The 15,736-nt window shown below is 36.3% G+C and overlaps 1 protein-coding gene across 4 annotated transcripts in view; it reads right to left on the bottom strand.

Annotated features, from left to right (window-relative positions):
• NF1 (neurofibromin 1) overlaps positions 1–15,736 on the bottom strand; it is a 224,956-nt gene that overhangs the window by 101,543 nt on the left and 107,677 nt on the right. For all 4 annotated transcript variants that reach the window (XM_031468338.2, XM_031468339.2, XM_064495894.1 and 1 more), the window contains exons 21-30: positions 14,582–15,022; positions 14,046–14,185; positions 13,655–13,777; positions 13,105–13,188; positions 12,268–12,384; positions 11,486–11,667; positions 11,155–11,366; positions 8,329–8,490; positions 8,088–8,191; positions 98–233 (exon numbers count right to left, since the gene is read on the bottom strand). In XM_031468338.2, the coding sequence (XP_031324198.1) occupies positions 98–233; positions 8,088–8,191; positions 8,329–8,490; positions 11,155–11,366; positions 11,486–11,667; positions 12,268–12,384; positions 13,105–13,188; positions 13,655–13,777; positions 14,046–14,185; positions 14,582–15,022 (1,701 nt within the window). The remainder of the gene's footprint in view (positions 1–97; positions 234–8,087; positions 8,192–8,328; positions 8,491–11,154; positions 11,367–11,485; positions 11,668–12,267; positions 12,385–13,104; positions 13,189–13,654; positions 13,778–14,045; positions 14,186–14,581; positions 15,023–15,736) is intronic.

Here is a 15,736-nt window from a genome sequence, read left to right as displayed (position 1 = left end):
CAACCACCCACTATCAGCAGCTAAATCCCTCTTCGGTAAAGCATTCTTTTAAATTTAGCTTTGGATTAATAAAGGTAGCCTCTAAACTTAAGCATACCTGGTACAAACAGTGGCAAACGCTTCGTAACTGAGGGGGGAATTCGGAGGAGGAACTGATGATGGCATGGAAGAACTTTTCGGTCATCTGAAGGAGGTTTCGCTGGTTTTCCTCTAGGCTCTCTGACTGTTCCAACCTACCAAAGGGGGTAAAAGAAAAGTAAAATCAATTAAACAAACAAACACAGTCTTCAAAAGAGACTCTTTAAGAGATATTCAGCCAAATGCAATGTTTGGACTTTGCAGTGTTGGGATCCTGATTTGAACAAATCAACTGCAAAAAAAGGCAATTCTGGGAACTGTGTATAAAAATTCTTATCCCTCTATATTCTTACAATTTTAGTATACAATTTTTAACTTTTTGTCCATCTAGCAGGTAGGAAAGGGCATCTCACATTTTTAACTTTTATTTCCATGACTCTGGTAAAGTTAGACATGCTTTCAATATTTTGTGGCCATTGAGATTCCCCCTATTTCGAACTGCCTCTCATATCCAGTCCAATTTCTCTAACTGCTATGTGTCCCTCCTGCAAGTACCTAAAACTTGGTTTGTCTAAAATTAACTGAGTTTTCCTCCTACTCTTATGTCTTAGCCTGTGTTCCCCATGTTGTCAATGGCACCATCAGTGCTTTAATCACGTCACTCAGGTGCCTCTGATGTCATCTGTGCCTGCAGTACTCCATTACTCTCCATATCCCGTTAGTGTTGCTAATTCTTCTGTATGACCTCTACAGTCTTGGTGCTGCAATTAAAGGCAGATATTTGGAAGGCAGACTTACCAAGTTTAAGTTTCAGCTCTACCACTATTGACCATTATGACCTTGGTCAAGATACTTAACTTCTCTGGGCATCAATTTGTTTCATCAATAATACAGGAATAATGATAATGCCGACTTTATGGGGTTTAAATTTTACCCATGGCTATCAAAATCCACAAAGCTTTACTAGAGCTTCCCAACTGCCATAATCAACTCTCAAAACACATCCACTATGAAAGTCACCACTTAACTACTTGTTATATGTCTTATCTCCCCTACTAAACTGTAAGCTCCTTGAGGGATGTACTCACCTTTGTCCCCTTAAAAACTAGCACAGTACCTTACCAAAGCAGTTACTGAGTAAATACTCTCAATTTTTTAACTAGTCATTTTTTATTTCTATACTAATTTATATATTATGTAAAAGTTTGGGACACTCAAGCCATCACTCCAGATTCCATGCAGCTCATCACGTGGTACCGCATATGGATACAGTAAGAGTTTGGAAATCAATGTAGACTATAGGCAGGAGAGATTTCATGGAATAGGTGAGTTTGAAGAGTGGGATAGAATTTCCATAGGCAAAAAGAAGAGTATTTCAGAAGGATGAAGGCAGGATAAGTACTTAACTCAATCAAATAGACATTTAATCATGCATCTACTATTTGCCATCTTAATGCCAGGTGCTGAGGATTCAACAATTGGCCTTTGAACTTCTCAGAGAGGGGAAAAAAACATGTACACACTATGTAATGAGTACAATAATTCAAAGATATAAAAGACAAAATAGCAAACCAGAGAGAGACATGATTAATTCACATGCCTACTGGTTGCCAGGAAGCCAGAGGCAGAAAATGAACTTGGAATAAGTGAAATACTAAAAAGAGATTGGTCTAAATATAGGGACTTTCTGCAGGGATATCACTTAAGAAGCTGTAACGGTAATTCAGATCTGAGATATGGAGGGCATAGAGCTTTGTGGTATGAAAGAAAAGATTAACAATTTATTTAACAGGGCTAGAGGAGATTCCTAGAAACCATGACAGTTCTTTAGGAACTTTTTCTTAATGGGTTAACATAGCAGCAGGTATGTTGCAGTCTATTTCAGGTGTCCCTCTAACATAGCCAGGTCTTAGGTTTTTTGAAATGGTAATAAACAAAATCGAAAAATCTCTGGCCAGGCTCACCAAGAAGAAAAGAGAGAGGACCCAAATAAACAAAGTAAGAAATAAAAGAGGAGAAATAACAACCGATACCACAGAAAAACAAAAAACTGTAAGAGAATACTATGAACAATTATATGCCAACAAATCAACCTAGAAGAAATGGACAGGTTTCTAGAAACATAGAGCCCACCAAAACTGAATCAAGAAGAAATAAATAATTTGAACAGACCAATCACTAGAAGTGAAATAGAATCCATAATAATAATAATAATAATAAAATCCTCCTTAGAAACAAAAGTCCAGGACCAGAAGGCTTCACAGGGGAACTCTACCAAACACACCCAAGAAGAACTTACACAAATCCTCCAAAACTCTTCAAAAAGATTGAGGAGAAGGGAATACTCCCAAAGTCATTCTATGAAGCCACCATCACCCTGATACCAAAACCAGACAGACACTACCAAAAAAGAAAATTACAAGCCAATGTCTTTGATGAAGATAGATGTAAATAATCTCAACAAAATATTAGCAAACCAAATCAAATCCAATAACACATAAAAAAGATCATATACCATGATCAAGTTGGATTCATTCCAGGGTCACAAGGATTGTTCAATATACACAAATCAATCAATGTGATAACACCACATCGACAAAAGAAACAACAAAAAAGATATGATCATTTCAATAGATGCAGAAAAAGCATCTGATAAAATTCAATATCCATTCATGATAAAAAAAACTCTTACCAAAGTGGGGGTCGAGGGCACATATCTCAACATAACAAAAGCTATTTATGACAAATCCACATCCAACATAGTAGTCAATGGGGAAGAGTCAAAAGCCCTCCTGCTAAAATCTGAAACAAGACAATGATGCCCACTCCCACCACTTCTATTCAACATAGTATTGGAAGTCCTAGCCACAGCAATCAGACAAAAAAAAAAAAGAAGAAAAAGAAAAAGAAATAAAAGGTATCCAAATTGGAAGGGAAGAGGTAAAATTGTTATTATATGCAGATCACATGATACTATATATAGAAATCCCTAAAGACTCCACATAAGAACTACTAGAACTGATCAATGAATTCAGCAAGGTAGCAGGAAACAAGACTAACATACAGAAATCTGTTGAATTTCTTTACACTAACAATGAAATATCAGAAAGGGAAACTAAAAAACAATCCTTTTTAAAATCACATCAAAAAAAAAAAAACCAAAACTTAGGAATAAACCTGACCAAGGAGGTAAAAGACCTGTATGCTGAGAACCATAAAACATTGATAAAGGAAACTGAAGATGATTTAAAGAAATGGAAAGATAGCCCATGTTCTTGGATTAGAAGAATTAATATTGTTAAAATGGACATACTACCCAAAGCCATCTACAGATTTAATGTGATCCCTATCCAATTACTCATGACATTTTTCACAAAACTAGAACAATAATCCTGAAATTTACACGGAACCATAAAAGACCCAGAGTGGCCAAAGCAATCCTGAGGAATAAGAGCAAAGCTGGAGGCATAACCTTCCCAGATTTCAGACAATACTATAAAGCTACAGTAATCAAAACATTGTGGGTATTAGCACAAAAGCAAACATATGGATCAAAGCAACACAACAGAGAGCCAGAAATAAACCCACACACCTACGGTCAATTAATCTCTGACAAAGGAGGCAAGGATATACAATAGAGAAAAGACAGTCTCTTCAGGAAGTAGTGTTAGGAAAGCTGGACAGTCACATGTAAATCAATGAAATTAGAATACTCCCTCAAACTCTACACAAAAATAAACTCAAAATAGCTTAGAGAGTTACATATAAGACACGACACCATAAAACTCTTAGAAGAGAACACAGGCAAAACATTTTCTGACATATATTGTAACATTTTCTTAAGTCAGTCCCCCAAGGCAACAGAAATAAAAGCAAAAATAAACAAATGGGAACTAATTAAACTTATAAGCTTTTGCACAGCAAAGGAAACTATAAACATATATATATATCTCACATATCCATTGTGTGGATACTATTAAGCCATAAAAAAGAATGAAATAATGCCATCTGCAGCAACATGGATGGACCTATAGATTATTGTACTAAATGAAGTAAGTCAGACAGAGAAAGACAAGTATCATATGATATAACTTATTTGCAGAGGTTAAAATATGATATAAATGAACTTATTTCAAAACAGAAACAGACTCACAGACATAGAAAACAATCTTATGGTTACCAAAGGGAAAGGGGGTGAGGGAGGGAAATATTAGAAGTTTGGGATTAGCAGATACAAACTACTACATATAAAATAAGTAACAAGGTCCTACTGTGTAATACAGGAACTACATTCAATATCTTGTATTAAATCACAATGGAAAATAATATGAAAAAGAATTTCCTGTATACCAGAAACTAACATGACCTTATAAATCAATTATACTTCAATAAAAAAATTAAAATGAAAAAACCATAAAACATCTAACTCTCTAGCTTCCCACATGCCAATGACAACTTGTTGGCCATTCCACTAATGCTGATCTATTATGAAGCTTTGTGTTCAGCTATTTAAGTGTCTGTGTATATAAAATGTTTCCCTCTGATTTTCAAAGAATCAGTTTTTGTTTTTTAATCATATTATCCTCTTGTTTTTCACTTCATTGATTTCTAATCTAATTTTTATTTCCTTCCTTCTGCTAGCTTTAGGTTTATACTGAACTTTCCCTAGTTTTCTAAGGTAAAAGCTTAGGCCATTCATTTTAGATCTTTCTTCTTTTCTAACATATGCATTTAATGCTGTAAGCACTGCATTTCACTATATTCCACACATTTTGATAAGATGTATTTTCATTTGCACTTAGTTTTTCTTTTCTTTTTCTTTGTATTTCAGTTTTGGAAATTTCTATCTTCAAGCTTATTAATTCTTTACTCAGTTGTGTCCAGTCTACTGACACAAGCTCATCCGAAGACATTTTTCCTTTCTGTTACAATGTTTTTGATTTCTAGCATTCCCTTCTGATTCTTTGAGTTTCCATGTCTCTGTTTAAACTATCCACCTGTTCTTGCATGTTGTCCACTTTTTTTCCATTAGAACCCTTAATATACTAATGAAAGTTATTTTAAGTTCCTAGTCTGAAATCTCTCATACCTAAGTCTAGTTCTGGTGCTTGCTTTGTCTCTTTAGACTGTGATTTTTCTTGCTCTTCAGCATGCTTTGTAATTTTTTGTTAATAGACCCAAGATATATTGGGTATCAGGAACAGAAATAAACCAATCTTTAGTGTAAGGTTTTATGTTAACCTGGCTAGGACTGAAGTTGTGTTTAATGCTTGCTGTAGTTGTAGGTGTCAATTTCCTCCAGTGTCCTTGTTTTTGTCTACCTAATTGTCTGGGTTTCCCTAGCAATTTCCTCTTAAATAAAGTCACTGTGTTGAAGCTCTCTATTGTAACCCACTGTTAATACACTGGAGTCCTGCTGGTGTGTAAGTAGCAAGGTACTGGGGAAGGGAAGCAGTCTATAATCTTACATTTACATCTCTATTGTTTTATTGGGCCAGAATCCCTAGGCTGTGACCTTCAGAAGAATTTCTTAGCCTTCTTTCTCCCCTTATGTGAGTCAAGAAAGCTAGATAAGGCTGAAGTTGGGTAACTGCCCACCCTCCAGGTCGGATAAGGCTCTGGTAGCTTCCCTTGACAGCAGGCCTTTGTAAGGGAGAAAAGAACACTATGGGCATATTCCAAAATGGTTACTTTTCCCCTTCCCCTGCCCAGAGCACAAGGGGATTTTTTTCTCCCATATTCACCATGAGAACCTGGTAGGGGTTCTAGAATTCAAATTGACAAAAGTGTGGGGGTCCCTCTGACAGAAGGTCCTCAAAAGTTTTAATTCTCAAGCTAATCCATACTCAACTTCTAGCAATTCATCAATTACAGTTTAAGTGTTCCTACCAGTTACTGACTCCAACAGCAGCTTCTCCCAGTAAGCTGGGATTCTCTGCATTTGCCTGTGTCTCCAGTTTTCTCTTTTTTGGGGGAGGGAGGGCAGGGAGTAGTGGGGGGGGGTTGCCCTTCAATTCTCTGATGAATCTAAGACAAACTGCTGATTTTCTGTTTTAAGCTTTTCTTGTGAATGTGGGAGTGTTAACTTTCAAGCTCTTTACGTATAAGAGAAGACCTGTTTGATTTCAAGTAACCTAAATATAGGATGTTTGTCACCTAGTTCTCCCCTGTGCATCAGAGCCCTTAGTGCAGTAGATTTCTTACAGGCAGTTAATTCACACTCTCACTAAGTAATTTTTTTACCTTTAGAAAATGAAATTGCTTAATGGTGACATAAAACAAGATGGCATTAAAAGAATATTGCTTTTAAGTTTTAAACTGCAACTATTTATTTTAATAGTAATTAGTTAATTTAGTGCCAGAGTTCTGATTAGATGTTACAGTTGATACTTCAGCATAAGCAGAGCCCAAAATATCAACTGATATGAAGCTGCCAAATAAAATTATTTAGGAAGAGCAACCATCAAGAAGTTCTGAACTTGAAAATAAAAAATAAGACAACGTTAAAGTCCTAACTGAAAGACAAGAGACGTGGCTTGGAAAAAACAAGCATAACATAATTGTTTAAAATTTCATTCGACAAATATTTATGAAATGATAACTATATTGCAGATACCATTCTAAATACTCACAGAAGGATATAAAGATGTATAAAATGTAAAAGAGCCAACAGTCTAGAGGGGGAGATAAATTCATAAACTACAGCATCACAATTAAACATTACAGTGATGGTGTAGAGCACAGAATATTTCTTTGCTCATGTGTAGTATGTGTATATGGATGGAATCAGGGCTGGGCAGAAAGTTTCATGGAGATGGTGGTTTTTAAACTGCACCTTGCATCACACCTAGGCCTCTTTCTCTTCCAAGTCACTCCTCATTATAGGAGAAAGAGTGAAATAGATTTTTAAAAAACAGATTCAAGCATGCTCAGTTCAGTGCCATCCTCCTCATTCTAGGTACGTCTACCTGTAGAAAAGACACATTCTGATCTGCTCTCCACTTCTGTGAGGAAAGGCTTGGCAGCCCCCATGACAGAAGCCTGTAGTTATCTAGCCACGCAAGGGGTGGGGTAGATGATTATAATTTAAGGTGAAATATTAGCAAGTCTATATGCCCACAGGATCTAAAGCCCACTGTCTCTAATCATTTTGATCAGAAATAAAGGTGATAGTTGATTCCTGGGTACTTCCTTCCCATCTCTCCTCCCTCTGCCCTTTTGGTTTTGAACTTGGGCAGGGAAAAGGAATTACTTATTAGGCAACTCCAATCCAAACAAATCCCATGTGTCAAGCCACTTTAAAAATGTATAACATGTGCATATTTCACTGGAGCTAAAGTACAGCGATCACATGAAAGAATGACAAGAGGTGATGGTGGATTACAGTCAGATGACACTGTATTTTTTCTTGTAGTCAATGGGGAACAACTGATGGTTTCTAAGAAAGAAAGTAACAAAAAGGCCTAGGTTTCAGAATAATTCCTACTGCAAGTGACCTGCAAATAACAAGATAATGCTGGGACAATAATTAGAAAGTTACTGGAAAAGCCAATGGGATTGATATGGTATTGGCTACATAAATTATGACATTGCCAAACCATGAAATATAATGCAGCAGTTAAAAAGAATGAGATTCATCTTTCTATACTGACAAAGAAAGGTCTAAGACACAGGGTTATGTCAAAAAAATCAAGTTGCAAAACCAAGTATGCAATATGTTACCATTTATATTAAGTGCCCACATTATAATATACACTAGAAATATGTATATGCAAATGCACTGAAAAAGGACAGAACAGCCCAACTAGTAACAGCACCATGTCTCTAGACGTGACAGTCAAAGACATCTTTTATGTTATTTGTAATTTCCTTTACAAAAAATGTATTTGTGTGTAACTTTTATAATTAAAGACTAATTTTAAGAATCAAGGAGAGAAATTATGAGGGCCTTGCCTCATGCACTGATAGTGAAAAAATGGACAGCAGTTGCAGATGACAGGATGACAAACCTGGTAGGATCCACTTCAAAGCTAACATGTTGCCAATCAGAAGATGTGATCACAATTCGTAATAAAGGATCCAGGAGTTTTTGTAGGTAGGTAGCACCATATACCTACAGAAATACACAAGTAGGAATTTATTATGCCTGCCCCAAATATCCTGCACTAAAGAAGATATTTTATTGTACATTCTGTACACAGTCACTGTTTGGCATACCTCCATGCACAAAAAATGATAAATGATACAAACCTTGAAACAGAAGGTCATTATTTTACTGGCTAAGCTGTTGCCTCGGAAAAGAGTCTGCATAGAGTCTGCCAATTCTACTTCCTTAGAAAACATGTTCCAGAGCAGTTGGTAGAGTAAATGCCGAGAGTCAAACAGAGTCACTAGAACTCGAGCTAGTTCATCCTGAGAACAAAACAAGATTGTTAGTGTGAACATCCCCATTTTTCCTTAAGCAGGAAACTGAAAGGCAAATCCAAAGGCAAATCTGCAGAATCAAGGTATGTGGTAACTGATTAAGTTTACCCCTGGGATTTATCTGTATACACTTGTCTACGATAGATGACTATTTCTGTGTATCTATAGTAGCTACTAATTCTGAGGATTAAATGAAAAAAAGTAAAAGAGGCCAAGGTGTTACCAGAAGACAGAAAAAAAAATTGAGGATTCAGCTCAAATTATGTGACAAAATGAAAGAAAGAAGAAATAGAAGATGATGGCAAAGAATTTGATACGCACAAATAATTTTCTTAGAAATTCAGTGAGATGGAATAAGACTCTGGTGACCATAACAGCTCTACTCTCTTCTCATAAGGTCAGGGAAACTTGGCGAACACTGAACATGAGCTAGGCAAGAAACAGCAAAAATGGAAAAACTACAGGATTTGCAGGAAGTCAGGAAAAAAGACCAGAGTTGTGCATTTACAACCAAGGGATCAGCAAGATGAACGTACAAAGTGGGGGTGGGTGGCTAATTACCATCTAGTACCTAAATGACAACCCTCATAATTCCCCACAAGAAAGTATTTTTTGGTACACTCAAGAAAAATGAATGTGAGAGTAAATCATTATTTAACTACACATGTTGGGAAGAGGTTTAGTGAGAACGGGGGTAGCCATAAAAAGATGCCCTGAACCTCAATCAGGGACAACAAAGTCAGGGTCAGGCCCACAGCTCCTCTAGTTCTTGCCTGGTTCCAGGATGATTATAATCTGTTACTTAAGTAAAGGAAAAAATTTAACAATCCTAACCACAGATACTCTAGAAACCAAAGATCCAAAATTCTGCTGCATTCCTTATAGTTATATATAATACATAATTGACTAGATATAAAAAGTCTATCCTCTATTTTAAAACCAAGTATAATTACAAGAGATAATTCAGATACAAAATAAAACTATTTTTAGACTGCTGTGCTAAATGTTTTTTTCCACTCTAATCCCTTCCCTGCAAAATTCAGAAAACTTAAAGCACCAGAATTTTAAACTTATAAAATAGAACTAAAATGTTTTAAAGTTATCTTGTATTTTGTTCTCCTTCAGATGTAGCTCTAATGGATGTAGCCTAATGTAAAACTCTTTCTCAAAGAAAGTCATTTAATATGAAACTCATAAGAAATGATTTACTGAAAGAAAAAAATGATGGAAGTTTCTTGAACTAAATTGATTCTTTATTAAAAATACTGATAATTTTTAGTGCTGACTAATGACAGGCAGGTGCTAAAAGGTAATTCACAATATCCATTTTCAAAACATAGGAAGATTTATGAACCAACGTTAAGCTTTAACAATAATTTCCTTTTTCTAATTCCTTTGCTACAAGCAAGATTCCATCTTCATTAATTAAGCAGTTGTTTCCTGAGTCCTTGTTATATGCCAGGCTCCACTCCAGGACCTGGAACCACAGCAGTAAACAAGACAAACACAGCCTCTGCTCTCACGCAGCTCACAATGTGGTGGAAGGAGAACAGCAATTAAATGAACATGACAATTTCACACAGTAGATAAATGCTACAAAAATACAATAAGGAATGTGACAGAATGACCTGGGGGCACGGTTTTGACTGTGTGGACAGAGAAGATCTCACTAAGAAAGTGACTTCTGACCTGAAACTTGAATAACAAGAGATCAGGGAAGAAGCATTCCAGGCAGCAGCAGCAGCAAAAAGCGTAGAAATAAGCCTAACGTGTTTGATGGCTAGTGTGGTTTAAGTTTGGTGAACAAGAAAGAAAATGGCATAAGATGATGTCAGAGATAAGGCAGGGCCCAGGGTGGGTAAAGCCATGTAGACCAGGATAGAGAGCTTGAGTCTCACTTTAAGTATGAGGAATAAGAGCCACAGCTTTTAAGCAGAAGCATATCTACAGGAAACAACTAGATTACCTTATCAGATACAATTTACTAAACTGAAATCACTTTGGGTACAGTATAAAATCAACAGCTTTTATTTTATTTTAAAACATGGAAAAGGACAGCCCTTGTCAAATGTTCAGCATATGTTGTCAAGAATGATACGGTCTTAGGAAATTTTTTTATTAAGGGATGCCAAAAAGCCATTATTATGTCTTCGGTATTTAAAATAAGCAGTGTTATAATTTCAAGTTCAAATAGGAGTAAGTAAAATTTTTTTAATTGTACAGTTCACTACAGGAAAAAAAGAGTTGTGAACTACAGGTAGTGAACAGGCACAAGCCCTGAATTCTAGTTTTATCATTACTAACAACTAATTATGAGATTTAACCCTAATTATCTCACTTAAAATATGAAGACATCAGACCAGATCAGTGGTTTTAATTTTCTTTTGATGAGTGTTCAAGTGGAATTTTTCAGTGGGGCAGGTAAGGAGTTTGACTTTTAAATATGAGAAATAAGATCCTCATACTTAAGAAATCTGGTGAGGGCTAGAAGCGCCAATCACTTTCCATAGCTGAAAACCACTCATATTATCTGAAGTTCCTTCCAGCTATAAAAGTTTTAACAATTAATTCAATAAACATTCATTGAATGAATGAATTTTGAAGCATCTGCTATGTGCCAGGCACTGTTCTTCTCTTACTCAATGAACTTACCCACTGAGAACAAGGGACCACATTGGCTAGAGCCATAGCTATAGGGAGCTCTCCCTGATCACCCATCATCGTGACCAACTCCACCAGTCTCTCAAAACGATCTGCCAACACCGTCTCTGCAAGTGTGTCAAATTCTGTGCCTTGTTGGAGGATTTTTGTCAGAACTTCCATAAACGTAGCTCTTGTCTGCAGATCTTTGTGATAACCTAAACCTGATACGGACAGATAGATGCAAATTTACTAACACAATCTTGAAGTAATTTCACTTGTCTTACATGTGAATTCTCCAGGTTCTAAATTTCTTCTATATGAAGCTTTCATTTTATCTCACCTATGGAGTGCATGAGGCCACTGTCCACGTTAGCATTGAGCAAGTTTGACATTGCCAGGACTGTACAGTGCCTCAGTGATGCCAGCCTCCGAGACATGCCACGTTTCCTGCCACCTGTTTGTGCGTTTTCATCTTCAACTTCACTACAGTCATTCAAAAGGTTCATAAACAATGTGAAATACCTGAAAAATAAAAAGACTAACCCTTATCCAGTAAAAGCTACACCAACCAAAAAGCTAATAAGACATTCTGAAATCATCACATACGCATCACATGAGTGGCCCTGGGTATCTGCTTCTCTCCAGTCTTTGGGTAATCAGCCAGTGTGGCTCATTGTGAGGTGTCCTATGTTGAGTATGATTTTATCCTGACAAAGCCCAGTACATACTTCATAACATAAGAAACAAATAGATGCAATGATTTCCTGGTAAATGCATCACTTTTAATGTTTAGAATATAAAATTAGTGGTCCAAATAGTTTAGACAATGCAATTTTAAGTGACCTAATGAGGTGATCTGGGTTAACTGCCAATAAAAATTCACTGATCAAATGATTTTCTTTAAAAACTACAAAACACAGTTGTTTTCCTGTACCAACCTTATCATAGTGAACACTGCTTCATGCATATGCTATATTTTGTGAGGCAGCAGCTGATGGCCACAGTAGCAACAAAGCAGTGAGGTCCATTTTCTAAATATTATCATTTGCCACTTGAGTTACACTTTGTTTTGTTGTATGTGAGGCTTTGGTTTTTGCTTTCTTTTTGGTGACTGAAACTTACTTAAGAAATAACTGTGATTTGGCTTCCATCAATTCCACACCATCTCCTTCCTCAGGCTGCAGTGGAAGACCAGCCAGGAGTGAAACTACTGCTTCCATGCTTGCCTGGTCCAAATCTCTGAAGAAAATAAAATGTAAAGTCCACAAGTCTTTCAAGTTCTTCAATTCCACCTTCCCCTCAAATAAACTTCTTCCTAACAGACACAAAGTTTAAGAACCACCTATTTCATTAAACAAAGTACTATGACAATCTAAATAATTTGTGTTAATATGCAGAGCCCAGAATGCAAAGACATTTCAAGTTGGGGAGAGGGAAATAATAACTTTCTACACAGCAATCTTGGCAAAATGACTACCTTAAATTAAAAGCATGTACTATGGAAGCAAGCCTGGTCAAAGAAATATATGTGAATGGTTATTATGTAATTTATAATGTTTAAATATTTCTGGTATGTGACAATAAGTATTTATCATTAGAGCAAATTTAAGCAATTACTTTTTAGAAAGACTCAAAACAATTAAGTTCCTCAAATAATATCTATCTACCCAATCAAAAAATAAATACAATCTAAGGCTTTATATACCTTATTTTCCAGCAATCTTTCCTAAACAGATGCACAAACTTTCTAAACATAACACTCTTTCATATTTGTTTTTACTGAAAGTCTTTTAGTTAAAAAGAAGTAAGATTAGTATCTTTATATAATTCAAATGCAAAAGCTTGAGATCCCCCCAAAATTTCAGTCACATAAAATACATATGTAAAAACTATAATGAAGCAGTACTAATGTCTAGAGTAAATCTGCTAATACCTAAAGGTCTCTTTTTTTTTTTTTACCTCGTAAGACATTTCACATCATCATCTGCCGCTTGGTTTGATGTTCCCATAACCCAGTCTGTCAGGTATTCTACCATCTTATTCCTACAGAATGGCAGAGAAAAGGAAAACAGCAAACAATTTTTTTAAAATCACACATTTTAGTCAAATAAGAATTTTTAAAAGTGCAAGTAATTTGCCAAATCACCCAGGCAACATGACAATTTCATAAAAGAGATACTGCTATCACAAAGCTAACAGTGAGAAGGGCACAAACTTGGGCACAAAGAAGGGCAACTTGATATGGATCGACCACATTAGCCCTTAGCGATGGTATCCATTTGGAAACAGAGTCAAATTCTTTGCTCAAGTGTAGTATAACCTGAGGAAAAGGGGTAACACTATCATGGGCACAAAGCTTTGGGAAAGTTGAAAAGACATGAAGACAAAAGCATATAAAATGCTCCTTTTCCACCTTCCCCGCTTCCCATGATAACCATGTGCCTACTATTTTTCTGCCCTTTACTAAATAAGATTTACAAGGCCCTACTTTGCTCTTTTGAGAACTCACCTAAATTTCATCTCTTGACAAAATGAGAGGTCGTCTCTCCTTGCCATCATTACCTCAACTAACTGACACAGTTTTGTTTTTATTTGAATTGCATGGACCATATTCCCAAGCACACGAACATACCTATTTAGACACAGAAACATTAAAAAAAAATTACCAGATATAAACAAAAGAGAAGGTTTTCTAAATGCTTTAATCTCTAAGTAAAATGATGAAATGTAACCATAAAAGCTATAAGATTTCCATTTGCTTATATGAGAAATTACATAACTTCTAGTTACCCTACTGTCACACCCTAATTTGGGTGCAACAACAAAAAAAAGGATGGCAAATTATCTCACTAACTACCAATTATCAATGTGTGCCTGCTATACTTCAGTAGAATGCTTACCTGACCAGATTTAACATCATTGTTTCAATGCTAGCTTGCCCCAGATGTTCAGAGCTGCCTTCAGTATGATTATCTAGTAAGTTCTTCATTATAGCTATGGTTTGCTCCACAAATTGAGTATTGGTGTCAGTCAATAAAACCTATACAGACGACAAAACACATCTGGGGAATCAATACACAGCAGACAGACCACAGAGAGATGAAGCTGTCTGATCTAAACGTCATACACTTGCAGAAATGCACCCACAGGCATATATCCAAACAGGTACAAAGAATCACACAGACACTCATACCCATACTCAAAACACTGATAACCCCAGACACATCTATGCCCTAGAGTCCCTAAAAAGCAAACTGATTCCTACATTAGATGATTCTTCTTTCTGCAATTTTTTGTCCTGTTTTTTTTTAAATTGTAAGTGAAAGTTCATGCCAGTATCTAAATTAAATAATCTAAAAGAAAAAAAGCTTCATTATTTCAAATGAGTCACTCTATTCATAGAGAAAGGTGAAAAATAAAGCAGAGAACACTTTACCTGTCCTTGGGAGTCAAAAAACTTGCTGATGGTATTCTTCAACTTATTGAAGAGCATTGGATAAAGAGCAGGACTCAGTTCTAGACCCACCAGATCCTTAACATTAGTCCGTATCTGAAGTCCCACTTTCTCATGGTTACAGACCATTAAGGATAGCAGCCGATCCATAAATTTGCTGACAGGTGTATCTGCGTTTCCCTCTGAGGACATCACTGAAATCATGGAACCCTTGCGTTCACTGACTGGGCCCATGGGTGGGCTATAGGTTGCCAGGCCAGAATTGCTTCTCTGCTGCAGGCACACTCCCCCAAGGGCACAAAGGAAGCCAGTCATGTTGATCCATTCTTGCAGGGAGTCTGTGTCAGACAAATCTATGGATCCTCCTCCACTCACATGAGACATTCGCCTCTTAACAATGGTCTTGTGAAGGCTTTCAGCAGCCTAAACACAAAAGTTTTATGGAAAGCATGAATTCAATCTAAATTGGTTGAGAGATCTGACAAATTACATTTTACACAACATTACTACCATGACAAAAAAAACCATTTTTTACATTTAAAAAATCCAAGTCTTCACTTTGCCATTTCTAGTCACATCAAGGTTGTCATACTGCTTGAGTATGGTAAGTCTTAACGTACAGAAATGAGGGTAGTGATAAACACAGATCCAGTATCAGATATAGAAGGTGGTGATGGACTGCGGCTCAGAAAGGAACATACTCTCAGAATATTTGCTTATATTGATTCCTGGACACAGAGGTAATATCTATGCTGCTTTAAGGACTATAAGCATTTGGAGATTTTAACCAAGTAGTGTGTGAACTTATTAACTTAGTGCCTGCCCAAGGTCACATGCTCCAGGATCAGTTTTGTAAACATTGTACTACTATTAACATAGATTCCACGTGGCAAGATGAGACTAACTAAACAGAAGAACCACTGAATGTAGAAGAGTGGAATGAAGGAGTACAGACAGACAAAACTCAATAGGAAAAAAAAACTCATACTCCACAAAAATCTGTAATCTGACAGAGGAGGAATCTTCTAGGAGTTCTGATCCTTTTAAGTTTATGGAACAGAGATGAGAAAGAAAAACTCATACTATGTGTGGCAAAAAATTTTTTTAATCCAATTTCTGTTACATACTGCTTATAAG

The sequence above is a fragment of the Camelus dromedarius genome, chromosome 16 (genome assembly GCF_036321535.1).
Source record: "Camelus dromedarius isolate mCamDro1 chromosome 16, mCamDro1.pat, whole genome shotgun sequence".
Classification (NCBI taxonomy): domain Eukaryota; kingdom Metazoa; phylum Chordata; class Mammalia; order Artiodactyla; family Camelidae; genus Camelus; species Camelus dromedarius.
Note: the sequence above shows the minus strand (reverse complement) of the source record. Positions and strands in the feature narration are given on the sequence as shown.